At 36.8% G+C, this 13,685-nt stretch overlaps 1 protein-coding gene across 1 annotated transcript in view; it reads right to left on the bottom strand.

Moving 5' to 3' along the window:
* Positions 1–13,685, bottom strand: part of CDYL (chromodomain Y like) — a 107,605-nt gene that overhangs the window by 58,195 nt on the left and 35,725 nt on the right. Inside the window, exon 2 of the mRNA XM_027666786.1 lies at positions 1,197–1,863. Coding sequence (XP_027522587.1) covers positions 1,197–1,863 — 667 coding nt within the window. The remainder of the gene's footprint in view (positions 1–1,196; positions 1,864–13,685) is intronic.

Below are 13,685 nucleotides of genomic sequence, written 5' to 3'. Positions count from 1 at the left end.
TCATCTGCAGCAAAATGGGTTGGTCCATGACCTGACACCGCAGCTCCAGAAGTATACTCCTCCCTTGTCCACCGCTTTCCAACCTTTCCTGCTCCAGCTATTTTTTCAGAATATTTCAATGCAAACAACAGTGGGGTACCCAATACAAACACTCCTAAAGTCTTCAGCACATTTTTCTCTCTATATAGTGTATCTAAGTGTGTTTTTTGGCAGGCCCAGTCCTTGAAAAATTTCAGGCAATTTTTCCAGCAAGCTGTCATCAATAGTATACTTGCAGATCTTACCCACTGCATTTTATTTGAGGATGCAGTATTTACTTGCAAATTTTAACTTGAAAATTTAGCCTTAAAAGCATGCTTACAAGAATACTTGTGACTACACAACTACCTGGGTCTGTCAGGGAAGAACAAAGGTTTGGGGCATAAGAATGAGGAACATGTTCTAAACAAGGGTCTCAGCTGGATGGGGAAATGAACAGCTTCCTCCCAGAAAAGCAGTTTGGGTTCCTTTGGTATCAGAAATTTTACAGCACAAATTGAATTAATTGTCATCTACTGAGATATTAGCAAGCCAGGCATCACTCCTAAATAAGCGCCCAATATCAAATGAGGTATAAACAACAAAATATTGATAAAATATAATGAAGACAGATGTCAAACCAGGCAGGAGGCATATGTACCTCCACAACTGGCTCAAATGTTCACTGAAACAAAGCTTATCAGCTTTTTTTTTTTTAAGCGACATCATTCTCACAGGTTTTTTTCCAGGTAATATTAATAGCAAAATAGATACATAAACTGCTATGAAAAATTCCTGCTCACACCATGCATCTGTTCCCATAATTAACGTTTCTAATATTCATACCAAATTTGACCTACTTAAATAAACTTAAAGCAATGATGTAATCTCTGGAAATGGTACACGAAATAGGTGTACCGCACAACGTCAAGGCAAACACAAATGTATCTTATGGTGATTCTGAAAACACAAATACCAATGAATCTCTGTGAGGAAACCAAAAGCTGGCAAAATTCGAAATGGCTTTGTAGTCATATAGTTATGTAAAATAAAGTTGTGAAGTTCTCCAGACTTAACATGGCTGAAATAGAGTGGGTAATTTGTTTGCATCTCAGCAGCAAAAAAAAACCCCAGTCAAATGACAAATCAACACAAAACCGACCAACTCACACACCTACCTTTTCCATTTATTGTTAATGCTGATGCAATTGTGGCTGTTACTGGCACTGGCAATTGTGGCACTAATGGATGTATCCTTGGTCGGCTCCCCATTCTAGCACGCTCTGCACCAGGTCCTAATAAAGCTCCCACCGGTTTTTCTGCTGCTACTTCTGGTGCTACAGAGTCATCTTGATCCTGCTCTATGTGGTCCATTTTATCCGGGCTTTCATTCTGGAAGCCATCAACTGTTGTCCGACTCTTAATTGGACTTTTGGGCACTAGGATTTTAATACCTGATTTTGCAAGGTCCATATTTTTCCGTCCAGAAAGAGATGGGGAATTGTTTTTCCGGAACTTCTGTGCAGCAGAAAAAAGTTGATTATTTTTTGACTCATGTTCTTTACTCATAACTAAAGATTTAGAAGATGTCTTTGAAAAAGAACTATTGGTAGATCTAGAAATTTGTTTTCGGGCATTATTTGGAGAGGTCCTGTTTGTCCTGGTTAATGTGCTTTCTTTCTGCTTTTCATTGTGGCGTCTGTTAAATTCATGTATATATTCCTCACAATTAACAAGGTGCTGTTCTGGCTCCCAAGTATCATCGTCACTGTCGTATCCTTTCCATCGCACCAAATACTCTGGTTTTCCCTTCTTGTTTTTCCTCTTGTCAACAATTCTCTCTACCTGTTAAAAAGGAAAATTAAACATAAGACATGGGCAGATATACAACTCAAGGGAGCAACTTGCATGCAAATAATTTTTTAAGTGTAGACAGATTTTAAAATATTCTCGTAGCTCTATAGCTTACAGTCTTTCACTGCTGACTGGACACTCCTCTCTTTAAGCTTCAGATTGTTACTTTCATCTCAAAAACATATTCTAGAATACCAAAATTGTTCTTCACTAAGTATTTTGCATGCACAAGAATCTGAATGTGACATATTAAAACTGACAATCGGCACTGGTCCCAGTGAAGCTCTTGAACCAACTTCAATGGGGATAGGATTTCCCTCTCTGAATACAGAGGTCATGTTTAAATATGCTGTATAAATACAGTGTGTTTGCCCTACAAAACTTATCGATTTGATATTATTTGAATAATTTGCTTGCCTAGCATAAGGCATATGTGAGAATCTCTTACTTACAGTGAGCTATCCTTTAGCTACCAGGGAACAACATAGAACAGCTCAAGAATTGGGGCAAGAAGAATTTTTTTTTAGAGGCTTTTTGTGAGAACAGAGAACATTTTGGCCAGAGTTTTTGATACACATACTTGAACAAATTACCATGCCTCACTTATCTGCAAATAGAGATGATATTTATGTCACAAGTATTAAGTATGCACATGCTACAACTGCATGTGGGACCCACAGGCTGGAGGAATTCAGGCACTGGGGTAAAGCAGACAGGGCAGACAGCAGCAGCTGCAAGGACAGAGGCTCATGCCTCAGACCAAAACTCATGCCAATCACGCTAATCCTCCAGAAAGGAAATTCTTTTATCGAAAAAGAGAGATAAATGCAAGGCTAGTCTCTAGGATTTCCCCTTTTTATTTCCTTTTTCCTACCCAGGTTGATCCTTCTGGTAAATCCTCCATCCCACTTCATTTCAGTTATGGGACCAATACATCTTTCTTACCCATCTCTCTCGTCTTTTTGGTATTAAAAACGAAGGGAAAAAAAAAGGCAGAATTTGGGACTATCACTTATTAATTTAATTCCCAGCCCTTCATAAATAAAGACGATGCACAGAAGCCAAGATTACACGTACCTAGAAGAAGCTCTGAAGAAACAGTAACATTTACTGTAGTGGCATTAATGAAATGGAATGTCTACAGAACAGTTTAGAAGGATGGAAGGAAAATACAACTATATGTGGTGCACATATAAATGGTATGTGATTCATTACCAAGTCACATCACTGCCAACAACAGATTCTCTTAAGAGTGCACCTCAATTGGCATGTGGCATGCTATCATAATGTACTCCCTGGTTTTCAACAGTGAGGTTAAATGACTACTATTATTATAATTTCATCAGCAATATAGGGACATACCCTACAACTGCATGTGACTCCCTGCAGGTGTTCTACTATGCTATCCTGTCATTAGGATGTTGCACAGCTCTGTTTGCACAGGTCTTAAAAAACTCAACCAAATCAACAACACACAAATAAAAATCAAACATAAACTAGCTTTACCTTAGCTTTCTTTATGACTTGAACAGTTGAATACATTTTATAGAGAGAAATGCAATATAAATTGTCCAAAGTTTATTAAAAATCTTAAAATACCTTAAAACTATTTTTATTGTAGTTCTTTAACTTTTTAGTAAAGTTACTGCACTTAAAAAAATATGCATCTAGAAAAAGGAAACTTGTTTTTTCCATTAACTACTTCAGAACATCTTAGAAGAAAACACAACTCCAAATAAGAAAGACATTGTAGAGAAATATGCCTTCAAAATTTTTTTAGTGGAGATTGAGTAAAAAGACCTTCAAGTACTAAGCCAGAAATGTTAAATAAAAAACTAAAACCAAACCCATGAATCAAACTTCATATCTTGTCAAAAAAGCAGTTACTGCTATAGTCTTGCTTATCCTCTCTGCCTCTCTCGACCTTCTAAAATAGATTTTAAAAACACAATTCTCAGAGAAAGATCTCTACTACTAGCAAGGTAATTTTATTTTCTAACAGGAAATCTTTGTAACAAACAGCATCAATTACTGGGCACAAAGTTCTGCTACAGTCTTTCAATAGTGAAAAGCCACCTATTAAAGGCATGCCCTTTTCAAGCAGGAAGCTATCCCTCTCGTCCAAAAAACCAGACACCTTGCCGAGATAACAGATGAACTCTAGAACAGGAGATGCAAAAATCCATTCTTAACCTGATGATTTATGGAGCAAACAGAAATGCATAAAGAAAACCGTTACATTTAGCTGTATTGTCCAAGCCTGCAACAAAACCTATTTTGTCATTGCTCTATTTGATTAAAACATTGTTTTCCTAACCCTTTATTTCTTCTTGAATACATTTTTTATTTTATTTATAACACAAAAATTATAGCAATTAACCTGTGATATGCAATTTATTATGCAGCTTCAGAGCTTTACTGAGGGACTCTTTTTGGATTGCTTCGGTTTGATTAGTCTGACTCCCCTAAAAGGACTTGAAAAAATGCTCAGGAATATTCTGCCTCAATACTTTTGCTGATGATAACAGCTACATAAGTGTTTCTCATCCAGATTTGGGAGTAGAAAACTGGAATGATTACAAAATACACACAGAGCTTGAGTATAGAACAAGAACAGGAATATCCATCCTGAACTAGTGGCTTATTTAAACTGTTTCATGCTAAAAACAAAGACTACAAACTTGTGCTTCTCTTCTCCTACTGAAAAAGAAAGCTTGTCCAAGTCATCCATTTCTCCTTGGCTTTACAGTGGTGATTTGACATGAAATACAATGCAAGACACCTCAAAGTCTGATGTTAGAAGATACCAATGATTTACACTCAAATATTAAAATAAAAAAAGAGATTGTAACTGGGTGGGTAAAAACACCCACATTCCTACTTCCTGACACATCAGTCATGGTGTGGTTTGATGATACAGCTACCCTGTTGGAACAGCCAGGCAGCATCCACACAGGCAGTATTGTTTCTCCCTGTTATTGCTGCCCTGGAGCCGAGCTTATCTTATGCCAAGTTAGTTCAGAGAGTTAGAGCCTTGCAGAGTGTCCCTAACCAGCGGGAGAAGAGCAAGACCACATCCTTTGCTATAATCACACCAGAAATGCTGGCAACAACTAGTTTGTGACAACTACCATTTCTACAGTATCCCATGCCTTCCGCCATGGGACAATATTTATTTTTAGTAATTAAAAGGTTCTGTACTGTAGGATTTGCCATCCATTGTTAGTTTTCAAGTGTTGTAGAAGAATCAAAACAAAATTATATAAAAAAAGAAAATATAAAACAGGTGTGAGGGAAAGTTATCAGGCAAACTATCTGGGTGGCAAAAAAGTAACATTTCCCAGTTTATTTTAGCATACTAAATTGTTACTTTCCCCACCTGGGCGATACTGATCAATGTCACTCAAAAACTCAGCCAGCAGAAAAACTGACAGAAAAACAATGAGCTGCTCAGAGGTACAATCCAACAAGGGTGAAATGCACAAATTATAATCCCACACACCACAACTGTAGCTGAGATGGTAAATTTCGCTTCCTTCCATGAACGTGGTGAAATTGGTTTGTGCTTGCTTTCTCTCCCTGAGGATTTAGCCTTACAAAAAAACCCCAAACAAACAGACAAGAACAAGATAAGCTTGCAGGTTAAACTGCTGTCTGATTACAGCTGCACCAGGTGGAAATATCAACAAGGCAACTCCTCCCTGTCCTGTGCTCAGAGACAACAGCTCCTCCCTATCTGTCACAGCACAACTTCTGTAATTATTCCCTAATGTAGTTCTGTCAAAGTGACCTGGTTTAGATATTAAGAATACCTGAGCTAATGTAGGCATCCTGAAATAACTAGTTTGGAGAGCAGCTGCTTTTGCGGTATGTTCTGACACATCTAAGAGGACTGCACCTTTCAGCAGAGGACAACAAACACCTATGTGCTGGACAGGTCCAGTAACCTCTTTGTCAGAAAAAGGACACCCATCATTAATGCCTGATGAAAGATCTTTAGTTCAGGTCAATAAAAGCAAGCAAGAAATTCAAAAGAACATTCTCAATTTAAAGCATTATAATTTGGGCACATTTGTAAACTCTCTGTGTTTGTGTGTGTGTATACGTAAGTATGTTATATACATAAAAAGATCATGCTTTAATTTAACAAAACATTTAAAGAGATTAAACTAAAGGTACAGCTGTCAGGGAGTGGGGAGGCAACAAAAACCAGAATGAGCAAAATAAACATACGTGGGCATGTAAATATTCAATGAGCACTGCCTTGTTTATAATAAATCCTTTTTGCATTCCCATTACGTTCCTTTCTGTCCTCACATTCACGTCAGGCTAAATTAATTTAAAGTTAGTAGAATACAATCTATTTGACTTTATCTGTTCTCTGTAAACTACAGAAGGCCTTGCTCTGTTAGCTGAACGTTATGTTTACACTAGCATTTTGGTTCGGAGCAAAAGTGCAATTTAGAAGCAAATCCTTTTCTCTTCTGCACTATTCTGCTCACTGTGCAATGGTTTCACAGACCAGTTTTAGTATCTATGATGTGGATTCTTTACGGAGAAATATAAACTGGAAGTGGAAATGTACGAGTGTAATGGTGTTATCTGTCATGCTTCAACCCCTAAGGGGACACACAGATCCAAGCAAATAACAGCTCTGAACAGTTTCAACACACATAGTAGCATGGATATTTGATCCTGAGAGGCTCCACTAAATCTAGTCCAAAATAAAAGTGCTGCACAGCAGAATATGTAGAGGTGAGGGTCACAGCACCAACTGCTTCACTCTACTGATTTTCTCCACTTGAGCCAAATTACTGCTGTAGTCATTCCCCCAGTTAGAGACAGAAGCTAGAATACACGCAAGCCTTATGTTACACACATGTATGTTCTACAAGTGAACAATCATCCTTGCTTAAACTGGAAACTCTTCCACACCACATACAAATGGGATCTAAATGATCATCCATAAGCAAGCAGCAATGTTTATAAGCGATTATATCTTCTATTTATTAAAATCTTGAAGAAGTCAATGATAAGCAGTATTCTAATACTTCTTATTGTAAATAAAATAAATGCATTCTACATTAAAAAAGAAACTCATATATAGCAGCATACAACGTAAAAACCATTAAGTACTAAGCTTTTCTTAAAGGAGAAAGTAGTTTTGGGAAGACAGTTATTTAAAAACACGTGATGAGGATATCAAAATACACTTGAAGGTCTGTAAAATGTGCACTAAAATCTTCAATGTATGTATTTTATTAGAAAATACATAATTTCCAATAGTATGACTTAAGGCCAGGTCAGAATATTTCTCACTGCAGTTAGCACCAGCAGGTAAATTTTAAAAACAGCTTAGCACATATATTTAGAATATCAAAATCATAGTATTGTATAGTTTTAGTTCAAATGGAATCACTAAAAAATTACATTAGGATATCATATAAATCCAAGAGTTCATCTTCACTGCAGTTCCATGTTGCTCCATTCAGGCTAGCCTGGGAGTGAACATGTAAGCCTCCCACCACATGCTCCTGGAGCTGACTGATTTGATTAGCAGAACAGACTGATTGGATTAACAGTCGATGAATTGTTGTAAACTGAGCTGCTGCATCCTTATGGCATGACTGACCAGAGTGTCTGTACAGTACAGGACTCTCTGGCCATCCTGACGGCTGTATTATATATACCTTGCTCTGGAAGCCAGAGCTGTACAAAATAAATGCGGATCAGATGTGGACAGATTATTGCCTTTCTGTCAAATTAGCTACAGCAGATGATACAGCTTTGTGTTAGTTTCGTGTCAGCTCTGGGATGAGGGATGATACCTGATCCGGCCCAAAGCCTGCCAATACAAAGTTCACCCACTCGACTGTTTTCAGGCAGTCGGGACCAGCAGGATGAGCTCATACAGGATCATCGCTTCACAACCCACAGCCACTCCCAACCTTCTTTTGAGGAAGCAGTGTGTGCAGCGAGGTTGGAACACATTTGTGTTTATGAGCAGGAGTCCCATAAAGGGCTAATAATACACTTCCTGCAGTCCTTCATGCTAGCCGTGCAATAAAGAGATCTCCATACCTCAACCCCCCTTTCAAAAATTAAATAGTTATGCTAAAACAAATATTAAGATTTTTCTTTTTCACAACCTCTATTACAGTCAAAGACTATCCATTCTTTTAGGATTCCTGGACACAAGTCATGCAAGAGCTAACTTTGTGGTTATCCACAACATTCAATTAATATATTGGCCTGTAGGTCATAATTCACTTTTTAATTTACCCTCTGTATAAATTTCTAATCAAGTTGCCTATAAAATCACAATCGTCTCAGTCAAGCTCATTATTTATTATCAACTTTAAGATTTACACCCTTCCATGGTCTTAACAAAGACAATACACAAAATAATTTAATTACTGCATTCTCATCAACACCAGTGATTTCAGGGAATCACAGCTATGGTGTATGCCATGCCTGGCTGCACAGCCAGCTCCTGAAAAGGCACTTCAGAAAGTTTTATACCTTGTACCTACATTAAAAAACCAGTATCACTGTATGTGCAACTCATTTATGATCTATTAAAAAATACAGATCACAATCAGGAAAAAAAATCATTGTAAGAAGCCTTCTCCATAGAGGACATTAGGGAAATGGGCGTGGAGGGAGGACCTGTGTCACAGTCACTTTGCTTTAGAGAATTAACTCCCTAGGCAAACAGTTTGCCTGAGATTTTACTTTCTCACAAGTCACCACTGATGACTGATGCTAAAATGTCAGCATCACAGATCTTTCCAGATACAATTTATATAGAAATAATTACAACAGTTGCAATGGAAGTTACAACCTGCTGCAGAATTTATCAACTGCTTTACCCTAATTATAGTTATGTAACTATTGAAAGAATGGTTAGAAAATCTTACTCTCATCAACTCACTGTTCACAACAGCTCTTACCTTTTATCTACCACAAGGTAAGACAGACATACATTTTCTATTTTGCACTAAAGCAGAATGAAAGTACATGCAAACCTGTTAATATCTGTACAAATACAGTATAAACAAAACACCTGCAACAATGTATTCTTACCAAACCTGCACTGTTTTTCTCCTTTTGAAATAAGAACAAGTAGAATCAAATAGGCTTATCACCTTAAATGGAAATGGCCCTGATCAGAAGAAACTATTAAAAACCACTAGCACTGGATTTAGGATACGCATTTTTGGCAGTCAAAGCTATTATGTTAGTATTATTGTGTTATTAAGTTTTTAAAAATTTTCTCATTACTAGTTACTACAAGATTTCAGCATCATCCACTATAGAATGCCAAAGGAAATTGTTTCCATCTTCAATTCATTTGTAAAAGCTATATGTCAGGAAAAAAATCCTCAATATTTTTTTCTCAGAGGTAAATATTTTGTCTGCACTTGCCAAATTCTGTTTCTTGTATCTCTCCACTGCTGTCATGAAAAGTGAAGGTCCCAAGCTTGGTGCTGCCAACACTTTGCCAAAGAAGAAATACAGAAAACCAAAATGCTTATTTATTATTGGCGACTCTGGCAACATGAAAGGAAAAACTCTCACCCAAAGATGCCCGTATTTTGGGCATGCTCATTTGGGAAAATGTAGCAATAGTCTAAAGCTGCCTCACAATAAGAAGCTGTTGAGAGCTTCAACAGCTTGACAACTATTTACTTACAGGATAAGGCTAACAGAAACATTGTCACTTTATCCTTCAGGTAGATTAATACAGAGTAGCAGATGAAGAATTTGTCAATATTAATCATCAAGACTACAGACTTTCTTTCAAAGCAGGAGAAACTGGACCTTCAGTACTGCTCAAGAACAAAGACTCTATAAAGACAAGTGACTAAGATTCAAAATATTTTATCTAAAAAGAATATCTTAAGGACAGAGTAGGTCACAACAAAACTGCATTTGAAATGTTAAAGAACACTTTGTCACAGCTAAGCAAACTTCAGAAACAGGAACTGTAACAAGAAAGAGGAGTATACAAATCACAAGACAGTTGCAGAGTGAACTTGGTATGCTGTAGTCAATTTATCAAATTTCATTTAATTCTACAATAAAACTTTCATCTACCAACACCAAACAAGGCTTTTCAGCAGCCTACTGCTTGGAGAAGCAACAGTGATAGGTCTGCTACTGTAGATCACCTGACCAAACCTCAGTAAGAAGGGACACAGAGCTCAGCTCTTAGAAGCTTACTCAGTAGCAGTCTCTTCTTCCTTTTTTCTCCCAGGGGTCCTGGGATTCTAGTTCTAAATACAGTAGTGACAGCTTTCTCTGGAATGACTGCATCTGGGAAGGCACAATATGCACTTATGGCCTCCTACCTGGCTCCTCTCACCCTTCCACTGAAAGCTTATTTCGGTAAGAAATCAAGCTTCTGAATATAAGACCAGGACTGCATTTTTGTTTTCAAATACAAACACACTAAACAATTCCACATAGTTAAGAGCAACACCATTTGCTGGCTCTTTCTGTATTCCTTACCTCAATTCCAACATGTCCTAGAAGAATGTGCTGTATGAGCACAGGTCCCTGGTTGCTCTGCCTGCAATACAACTTCTCTCAGTACTCAATCTAACCCCAGCTAGAAAAGCTGGTGATATGGAATTTCCCCCTAATTAATCAACCTCAATGCTTGCACAGCTGCCTCTTAGTTCTGGCATCCTGTTTCTTTATGGGATTTATTAGTAGACGAATTATTTTTCCAGATGGAAAAAGGTGTTTTTCTGTTTTGGGTCTCAAGTGCCTCCATCTCCCCATCTTTTAGTCTGAACCTAAACTCATTTCCTATTTAATATCACTGCAGCTTCCATGACTCCACTCTCCCATTTTCTTGAGATTGCTGGTAACTCTGCTTGTCAAAGATTCTTCCAACTTCCAAGGTTTTAAAGTTTATTTCTAAAACCAGGGAAGTTCTACAATGTTCATCCAGTGTGTACCTTCCTAACAAAATAAAAAAAGACTCAGAGTACATACAAATAAGTTCATGATTTTTGCACTTAATAGCTTTTTACCAGGTCTGCACATTGCACATGACTAGGACAAGTTTTGCAATACAGTATGTGTTCAAATGACTTTCTTATTTCACCAATATTTGCAACTTTAAGGAGTTCCTAAGCTTCATCCTTCAAACATGTAAATCAGAAATAAAACTAACCTACATTGTATCACTGGTTTTAACATACATATACCTCCTGTTTGTGTAATTTGCATGAAAACATATTTCCAATAATTACAATTTTCTTGAAATGCATCTAATGCTTTAGGCATGATACATACATTTTAACATCAAGTCACTAATTACTCAATTGATATTGAGTCACTAATTACTCATTGATATTAAAAGTCCTGAATCAAAGGGGCTGATGACTAAGACTGTTTTTTATTGTCTTTTGAAAATATGCATTGTCTTAAGCTCCATTTACTTACTGATCCTATCCAATGTTGGTTTATATGTGCATACTAAAAGTAACAGACACTAGGTATTAATCTGATTACCTTGATGTTGGTTGATAAAACATGTTGTCCCATTTCAAAATCCTTCATGCTTTGCCAAGGACGACAAACAGCACAAAAACCAAAGCATTTTAGGCTTGGAAAATGGCATCTTCATTAACAGCAGCTTGTGTTGAGGTAATAAAATTCATTTTTTAATAATTTAGATTCTTTCAAAAAGCTGCATAGCAGCAACTTCTCTATTACACGGTTAACATGAATTCCTGAAGTAATATAGATATAAAAACCTTCTTCATAAGTATCTTCTTTTTCCTATCTCTGAAATGAACTAGGATAAGGAGAAATACATGCAGTTTCCAGAACTGGGTAATAAAATAAAATAAAATAAAATAAAATAAAATAAAATAAAATAAAATAAAGCTATTTGTTACTCAAACCACTTCTTCTGGAACACTATTTTTGACCAGAAAGCATCAACTCAACATTGGCTGTAGCACCGAGGTAGCCACTGTACTCTTGATAAAACACTTAAAAATTTTGCCCTTTAAGGTTACAACACAGATATTAAAGCAACCTGAACTATTAGTACTGCAGATTTTGCCACTACCCTTTAAAATCAGAGAAAGGCCAGAGATTTTTCCTAAAAAGAACCACAGCTGAAATCTCCATTTAGGTAGAAATGGCACAGCACTACCACTTGCTACAGTCCCTCCTCAAGAACAAAGGAACTAAGAGTTACCATCTACAAGCACAAATGTCCTTCTCTATCTGCATTCCAGTCTTTCCCTCTGCACAGATGTCATATAAAATAATCTGGCAACTGTCTACTATTACTACAAAAACACTGTAAGTAAACTACCATGTGCTTTTTGAAAAGGAAGAACATATATTTCTGTATTTTCCACCAGATATGGATACTGTATTGGCTTTTGGTGCACCCTTACTCACCCACTGGACTCAGTTTGGTTTTGAGGAACAATAAAATCATCTCATGTATCTCCTTCACTTTCAGTTGCTTTTTACTCCTTTTCCTCTGTCCCTGTGTGAATCTGATACTGCTATTTGCAGTGCTTTTCCTAATCCCACATCACAGTTTGCTCTCCAAATAATGCCTTGAGGATTATTTTCCTCAAAATTTTACACTGTAATGGCATATTAAATCCTTACTCATTTCTCTAGTTTCAACACTGAAGTAATTTGTAGAATACTCTGCAAAATAACACTATTTAAAAAAAAATAAAAATCACTGAGTTCACTTCAACCTATGCAGCTGTTTGTGGTAGAGAAACTGTTCACAAATAGGAGGGGTTTTTACATAGTAAGTGTTTTAAGTTAGGCCCAAATCTTTCTTTTTGCCTTAGTTATATGTACTACTTCACTGATAAATCTCAAATTATTATTTCTATACTCTATAGGCTGTAGAGAATAAGTGACTGACTCGTCTCTTTGTTTATGAAATAGACAAATTCACTAATTTGTGTGCCTGGAGAATCAAGACTTTAGCATGTAATACACTGGCTTCTATTTTCCCCTTCACTATGTCCTTTAAATATGCACTGTAATCATGGACACTTTTACTTAAGAGCTGTTTTTCACATACAACACCTTAGCATTACTGCCCTTTCTCCATTGAAAAAAACTGATATCCACAGTAATGCCACAAAAAGAAGATAAAAATTCACATAAAATTATCTTCACATTGCAATATAAGCATTATTCATGGATTGCCTGCACTGAGAAGTAGTCATCACAGGCCAGTGTCAACAGTGGGGAACTACCCTTCAGAAACAGCTACCACCCCACAAAAGTTCTTTCCTGCAGAAGTAATGCCAGTTTCTTTGCACAAAGAAGTCCGCATTCCAATTCAGGGAATGCTCAGCCAAGGTTGGTCTTCCAAACTTCTAACCTTGGTAACCACCATCCCCACCCACTTCCACAAAAGAGAAGTAATTTATTTAGAAGCAAGTGTCCAAACTCTATGAATATGGCATCATGCTTATTTTATCACAGCACAGTTACAGTAACACTGAAATATAGAAGTATGTTTTGCTTTCTTTCAAATTTGGCTGGAAGGACAGGTGAAGTTCCTTTTTCCCTATAATGCTTAGCATTGTTACTGCATACCTATACTGCTTACAAAGAATTTATGTTGCAAATGCCTTGAGAAGAATTCATCTGTTTATAGAAATAGTCACATTTTTAAAACATTTTGAATTCAGAATCTTCATTAAAAACAGATACTTTCCCTTTTTTCAGGTGCTGCTAATTAATCTAGTCATTTGTTGGCAATGCCCAGTATCACCTGTAAATTCAAAATAGGTCATAAT

Source organism: Corapipo altera, unplaced genomic scaffold (assembly GCF_003945725.1).
Source record: "Corapipo altera isolate COAL_440 unplaced genomic scaffold, ASM394572v1 97, whole genome shotgun sequence".
Lineage (NCBI taxonomy): Eukaryota > Metazoa > Chordata > Aves > Passeriformes > Pipridae > Corapipo > Corapipo altera.
This window is presented reverse-complemented; position numbering and strand designations above follow the sequence as displayed.